Below are 6,674 nucleotides of genomic sequence, written 5' to 3' on the forward strand. Positions count from 1 at the left end.
TATATATAAAGTTGTATATAGTCTTACCTTAGAGAGACCTATATAAAATAGAAGCCGCTGTTATATACTATCTTTATCCTTACCCTCTTTATCCTCCTTATCTTTAATACTTTCCCTGCCGATTATATTATCTTAAGAACTATCGTCTTTGTGTTTAATGTTAGGTATACTCTAGAATACCTGCGTATACTTAGCATATGCGTAGTATATAGTTATGTATACTAACTAGTAGGCCGTTTAACCATCCTACTATGCTCTTATTTGCCTCAGTATAGTTTTTACTTATTATTAGTATGGCGAGATATGTGTAAATACGCGTATATATATGTGCATATGTATATATATGTATATGTGTATGTCTGTGTGCTTATGTGCGTATGCGTAGCATATGCCCTAGATATTTTAATTTATATGGTTGCTTAATTTAAATATGGCTACTAATGCGCGTTCTGTATGGGTAAAAGTGTGACCCCGCCGACCTTTTGCCGGCGCACCATCGGTGACCCCGTTCAGCTTTCGCTGACCCCCATCGGTGACCCCGTTCAACTTTTCCGTGACCCCTGCGAGCTGCACCCCGTTTCTACTCCACCACCATGGAATCGAAAGCGGGAAATTCCCTTGTAGTTAACTTAGGTGACGACTTGACAATCGCAAATCGCAATTCTCTGCCTTACAAGCATCTCGAAAGCCTTGGTGTTGGTGGCAGCGCCTTCGTTGAGAAGGTGCAAAATACAACAACCGGTGAAATATTCGCGCACAAGGTCTTCCGGAGATACCATGGCCCAAATCTTACAAAATTCAAAGAAGAAGTTCAGAATGAGATACAGATCGTACGGCGATTATCCTCCCATCCGCATATCATTCAGGTGTTTGCGACATATACTTGCGGTCGCGAGCTCGGCATGATCCTCACCCCGGTCGCAGACAGAGGGGACCTGGCGAGTTATCTCCAGGATATAGCGGATTCTGGCCGTCCGCTGACATATGAGCAAAGAGCTATCCTCAACCGAGCTTTTGGATGCCTTGCTAGTGGACTTGCATTTATTCACGAGCAAACAATCCGACATAAGGATATTAAACCGCAAAATATCCTTATCCACCAAGGCCGGGTTATCTACGCGGATTTCGGCATCGCGTTTGACGCCAGTCAGCATGACAGCACCACCACGGTTGGCACATCCCAAGCATTCACTTTTCGTTATTGTGCTCCAGAAGTTGCGAACTCAGCGAAGAGAAATAGGAAATCTGACATCTTCTCCCTTGGCTGTGTTTTCATCGAGATTCTGGAGGCTGTGTGCCCCCTTATCAAGGCGGAACCGTTAGGAAGAGTGCCATACCATAAGATTATCGATGACCTTCGCAGTATGCTCATCAATGCTATGGCGCATGTTATGGGAGCGGTGTGGAAAGGGTTGATTCGCGTGTGTCTTGAGGTGTTCGTATCTGAGCCAGAGGAGCGAATCAGTGCAGAAGGCCTTGTTCGAGAGCTGAGTTCATTGGGTAACCACAACAGTCACTTTCTACGAATCATATTTTGCGACAATTGCCGAGAGAAGCGTCTTCCACATCTCATCAAACGCACCGATGGTACTCAACCATGCTCCAATTCCAAAATCCAAGAGAACCCTGATCAGCTTCAAGGCAGGTTCTCGTACACCATCGAGTTGAGAATCGTCAATAAAACAAATGACACGTTCGATGTTGTTGAAGAGAGAGGAACTTGGGCTGAACTTGAAGGCGGCTATCTCCTTTTAATGGAAGTTAGCGGTACCTCTGGGATGCTCCGTTTTAAATCGTTTGCTGGAGAGACATTTTGCTTGGTTGTGGGCTTTCACAACTATAAGAGGTGGTGCGATATTGTTGTCGATCTCAACGACGATGACACTGCCCAGAAGATTTATTCAACTTACTACGATATATTTCACTCGAGATATAGTGTGCCTTGGAAACAAATAAGCGAAATCACAAGAACCACTAAGGGGGGGACGACACTAAAGATCAATTTCTCCGAAAAGGATGGCCGCAAGTTAGTCGCTGATTTCACCATTGAAGGAACCCCCAAGCAACTAAAGATCCTCTCTATCGGTAAGGAAGGGCCCAGGTGTCTAAATAATTATAACGCTTACTGACACACTTAGATGGGGGCGGAATCCGCGGACTTTCTAGTCTCCTGATTTTAGAGAGGATAATGCATCGACTGCGCAAGGAGTTGAAAAAGCCAAATATTGAGCCGTATCAGCACTTTGACCTCATTGGAGGCACCAGCACTGGGGGGTAAGTGGCTTTAAATGGAACGTGGCAGCTAGCTTGCCATATACTAACGGAATAACTACACAGGATTATCGCCCTCATGCTTGGTCGTCTCCGCATGGGTGTCAAGGAATGTATCAATGAATACTGCTCACTCAGCATAAGCGTGTTCAGTAACGTAATCCACAAGCAAGTGGCCAGCACAAGCATGTGGCCACCTCACCAAAAAACCAAAAAATCGTTCTTTAATATTTCAACAACGGCTTAATAATAAATTATAAAATTTTATAATTAGACTCTTATACTTACTTTAAGACTTCTATTAAAGTTTTAAAGTAATTTACTAAGTGGTTCTTAAGATATAATAATTAGGCTTAAATTTAAAAGCTAAATCGTAATATATTAATAACGGCTAAACCAATTACTCTAAAACTTTAATAGAGGTCTTAAAGTAAGTACGAGAGTCTAATTATAAAATTTTATAATTTATTATTAAGCCGTTGTTAAAATATTAAAGAACGATTTTTTGGGTTTTTGGTGATTTTGGTGGGGTGGCCACATGCTTGTGCTGGCCACTTGCTTATGAATTACGTTAGTCGTCAAACCTCCGGGGATGGGGAAATGTTCAAGGCCAAGGACCTCGAGAACGCGATCAAAGCCATAATTGAGAAGAAACTAGGAACGGACAAAATCAATGCTCCGCTGCTCGATCCACTCGGGGATAAGTCGTGTAAGACGTATGTTTAATAAAAACCCATAAGCGTTAATAGGACTAGCTAATTAACTATGGCATTTTAGGATCGTGTTTACTATAGCAAGAGACCATGCAAACAGTGCCGCGCCAACAAAGCTTCGAACTTACAAGAGTAGAGTCAGCCCTTCGGGAGATTGTACGATCTGGCAAGCCGCGATGGCGACATCCGCTACACCGCCGTTCTTTCCACCAATACCATTGACACTCTCATCACCAATACCGGTTGAATACATTGACCCAGGCATAGGATTTAATAATCCATCGCGAGCAATTCTTACCGAAGCTGGGACAATATGGGGTGACACATACGGTGAAATGGATTTCAACCAAGAAATAGGCTTTTTTCTCAGTCTTGGAACTGGGCTTCCAAAAGTTGCAAGACTAGACCATGAATCTGTTAAAAATTGGATCTCAATACAGCAAATTCCGCTAAAAGCAGTTGAAGTCCTTGGGGCTATAGCAAGGGACTGTGAAAAAACCCATAATGAAATACCTAACCATTTCCTTTACAAATTACAGATATATCATCGGTTTAACGTCGAGCAAGGACTCCAGGAAACGCAACTTTTTGAACATAAGAAGCTAGGGCAAGTGCAAGCAGATACCAACGCCTACCTTGACAAGAAAGACAACGAAGCGAAGATCACCTCTTGCGTGGAACAAATGTCTAAGCTGCACGTTAAGGAACAGATCCCCACACTGGATGCTCATGAATTTGAATGATGCATTATATGGCTCTTAATCGCCGACCGGACCGCTCCCTCTTGTCTTCCTTCCCGGCTCTAGAGGTGTCAGCAGTGCAGTATAGTGTGTCAGTCGTTATGATGGCGTTGTATTTATTAAGGAAAGGTTCCGTATACTATTTCGCCGACTGCTTAGTGGTATGCGGCCCATCTCTAGTCTAGTCCTCTTATGCTTGCTTCCATTTTTCGCTTTCTTGCTTTATGTTTGTTGTAATTTCCAGAGGATACCTTGCTGGTCCTTATTTAAAAAGCCTTCAGCTACCCTGATCTTTCGCCCTTGGAGTGGCAAATAGAAACTTAAAGTTAAGACTTTAGAGCAACTTCATGTTATGAAATATAACGCTAGTATAGGTTGAGCTGCATAAGCATGCTTAGCTATAATATCTAATAGTAATCAAAATAATTTAACACTAGATATTGCCACCGCTAGTAGGGAGGGTGGCCGACCCGCTCCGGCTATGCCCTTGTTTCAGAGCTAATTTAGCTCGATAAGTAATGACACTATTATTGATTCTTGTTTAATGTCTGATGCGGTCCTCTTACGAGTCCATGCAGACGAATACCGATAAGTTAGGTACAAAAAACCTCCAAGGGAGACGTGAGAGGTAATGCAGCCTGTACCCCACTAGGTAGCACGCCGTACTACATCAACGGGAGGAAAAATACCGTTAGGTCAACTGCTGAGACCCGGTAGTCCCTGATTGCCTATCTTGCCCTGTCTGCCGTTCGTACCATGCTTCCGTGCGTTTGTAGATTGCCGTGGATTGCCGTATGTGTGCCTGCCCTTCCTGCCCTGTATACGTATACACGTCGCTTGTAGTCCCCCTGCTTGCAGCATGATCCATTCCTGTATGACCTGACCTTCCACCCCAAAGGAACAGCGGGATAAACTAGGTGTCTTGTCCTAGGGCCCCAACCTAGGTCCCCTACTGTATCTCCCAGCCAAAAGATGTGTAGAGGAAGACGAAAGAAATACCGTGCGTTTGGTAAATCCAGGCTGTCGGGTAGGGTGGCGTGAAGGCGGGTGGATGAGAGGCTCATCACAGGCCTCCCACCTGCGAGGTGTATATGGTTCGATTGCGCGTATAGTGTTATACCGTACAGGAGGAAGGGAGTCGTCGGAGGTAGATTGCCGTGGTTCGACAGCTCGAAATCGTACATTAGGAGGTGTCGGTTACGTTGCTTGTGGAACTAAGTCCTAGCGTGCATTTGTAATATGCCCGCCCCATAGTAATTTGGTACGTGCGCACCATCGCGCGCATGACGCGTCGGATGTCAAAACAACACCATTGAATTTGAAGCTTTTGATCCTCACAAATCTTCTATCGCGATTAAATCTTGGAGTGTTTATTCGTCCTCGTCGCTGCCAGGCTGGCAGGCAGAGCTTACTAATTACTACACTTGGATTAATAAAGCCCCCATTAATATCTGAGGCTTCGCCAGTCGCTCAATCTAAGTTCTTTCTACTTTAACGCCAGATTCGCGCTTAAATTCTTCTATACCAGCCTTGCAAACTTCACCGCTAACAGTTATAGACTCTATAGCCTCATATATTTTGTAGCCGGACTCCCCCAATATACGCGCCCAGTGCTTATAGCCCCCCCTTAAACAGCCATATAAAAAGCGGTTTTCCTAGATATGGCAGCAGGGCAGTTAATAGCAACAATAGAGGGAATAGGTATAGATATTCTCGCCTCTTAGTAATATAAGCTCCTCGTTGTCCTCTACCATATCATCGGCAAGCTTCATCAGTTAGGTAATAAGCTGCTGCATAGGATCTGGTTTGTCATATAAGGCCAGAGCTGGTTGGACTGTTTAACCCTTAAATAAAGGTCCTGCTGGAGGGTGAAGAAAGCACACCTCTAACCAGCAATATCGTCAGGTGTACGAAGGATTGGGTGAGCGCTGCTGCTGCCAGCGGCGGTAGGGGTTGCGCGTCTGCGAGGCATTGCAAACTCCTCCAGGATTTGATCGCGATAGAGGATTTGTATGAGGATCAAAAGCTTCAAATNCAATGGCGAGGGCAAGGTGTTGTTTTGACATCCGACGCGTCATGCGCGCGATGGTGCGCACGTACCAAATTACTATGGGGCGGGCATATTACAAATGCACGCTAGGACTTAGTTCCACAAGCAACGTAACCGACACCCATTAGGAGACGCAGTAGCTGTGTTTGTAAGTCTCTACTGGGGCTCACCCTCCCAGTAAGAAATTTTTTCCCATCGCCACTACGTCGCAGCGCCCGCGATGCGCTGCCGTACGTACGTCTCTACGTTTGCTCCGACAGTCTATTGGCACGATCCTGATGGAACACCAATAGTACTGCTAGGTTCCCGGGCTCCACCGTGTGGAGGTGCAGAGACCGATTTCATGGAGCCTAAAGTAATGAAACTAACTAATTAACTAACCAACTCTGGCCAGGACCAAGAATCACATGGAGCCTAAAGTAATGAAACTAACTAATTAACTAACCAACTCTGGCCAGGACCAAGAAGCAGGGCAATATTCAAACAACGTGCTTTGGGGCGGAAGCCGATTTCGCTAGCGACTGTAATTGTGTACGTCCTATTTGGCTTCGACAATGGGACCTGTCTTTTTGGGCCAATTGGCCGATCGACAAATTAAATTTGTACACAATGACTGCTACAAGTGTTTGCTGGGAGCAACCACTTGCTGTATCCCTCTAGAAGACGGAATAAACACACGACGTTAATGTGCTGATCTTCAATTGGTTTATAAGAACCATTATTAGATTTCGAAAACCACAACCACGTAAGTTATGGCCCTTCCGCATCCCGCTGTCTCTCTTGGTTACCTCAAAAGCAAGGACCCGAAGGTACATTTCAACGGCCACAAAATATCGAAGGCCGATACGGATTGCCCTGCCTGGCAAACACCTAGTGAGGTAAAGCCGTGGGAAGGGTTCG

The 6,674-nt window shown here is 45.0% G+C and overlaps 2 protein-coding genes across 2 annotated transcripts; one reads left to right on the forward strand and one right to left on the reverse strand.

The window, feature by feature from the left end:
- The first annotated feature begins 546 nt into the window (after positions 1–546).
- K441DRAFT_648895 (kinase-like protein) lies at positions 547–4,065 on the forward strand. The gene is made up of 5 exons (XM_067646916.1): positions 547–2,085; positions 2,139–2,274; positions 2,338–2,433; positions 2,823–2,987; positions 3,049–4,065. Exons 1-5 carry the CDS (start codon positions 594–596, stop codon positions 3,725–3,727), a joined length of 2,568 nt encoding a protein of 855 aa, XP_067496763.1. The 5' UTR covers positions 547–593; the 3' UTR covers positions 3,728–4,065.
- A 118-nt stretch (positions 4,066–4,183) lies between these two features.
- Positions 4,184–4,909, reverse strand: K441DRAFT_671096 (uncharacterized protein; the record flags this gene model as incomplete). Its single annotated transcript, XM_067650375.1, has 1 exon — positions 4,184–4,909. A coding segment is annotated over one exon (457 nt), but the record flags the coding sequence as incomplete, so codon positions are not given.
- Between the last annotated feature and the right edge of the window lie 1,765 nt (positions 4,910–6,674).

This window comes from Cenococcum geophilum (assembly GCF_001692895.1).
Source record: "Cenococcum geophilum 1.58 unplaced genomic scaffold K441scaffold_89, whole genome shotgun sequence".
In the NCBI taxonomy this organism is placed as follows: Eukaryota; Fungi; Ascomycota; class Dothideomycetes; order Gloniales; family Gloniaceae; genus Cenococcum; species Cenococcum geophilum.

What these genes read in the sequence shown, in the direction of transcription:
- K441DRAFT_648895 (XM_067646916.1), top strand. Translation starts at nt 594, where the DNA reads ATGGAATCGAAAGCGGGAAATTCCCTTGTAGTTAACTTAGGTGACGAC. An exon ending in ACTAAAGATCCTCTCTATCG is followed by an intron (nt 2,086 to 2,138) that starts GTAAGGAAGGGC and finishes TGACACACTTAG; the next exon opens with ATGGGGGCGGAATCCGCGGA. An exon ending in GGGGATAAGTCGTGTAAGAC is followed by an intron (nt 2,988 to 3,048) that starts GTATGTTTAATA and finishes ATGGCATTTTAG; the next exon opens with GATCGTGTTTACTATAGCAA.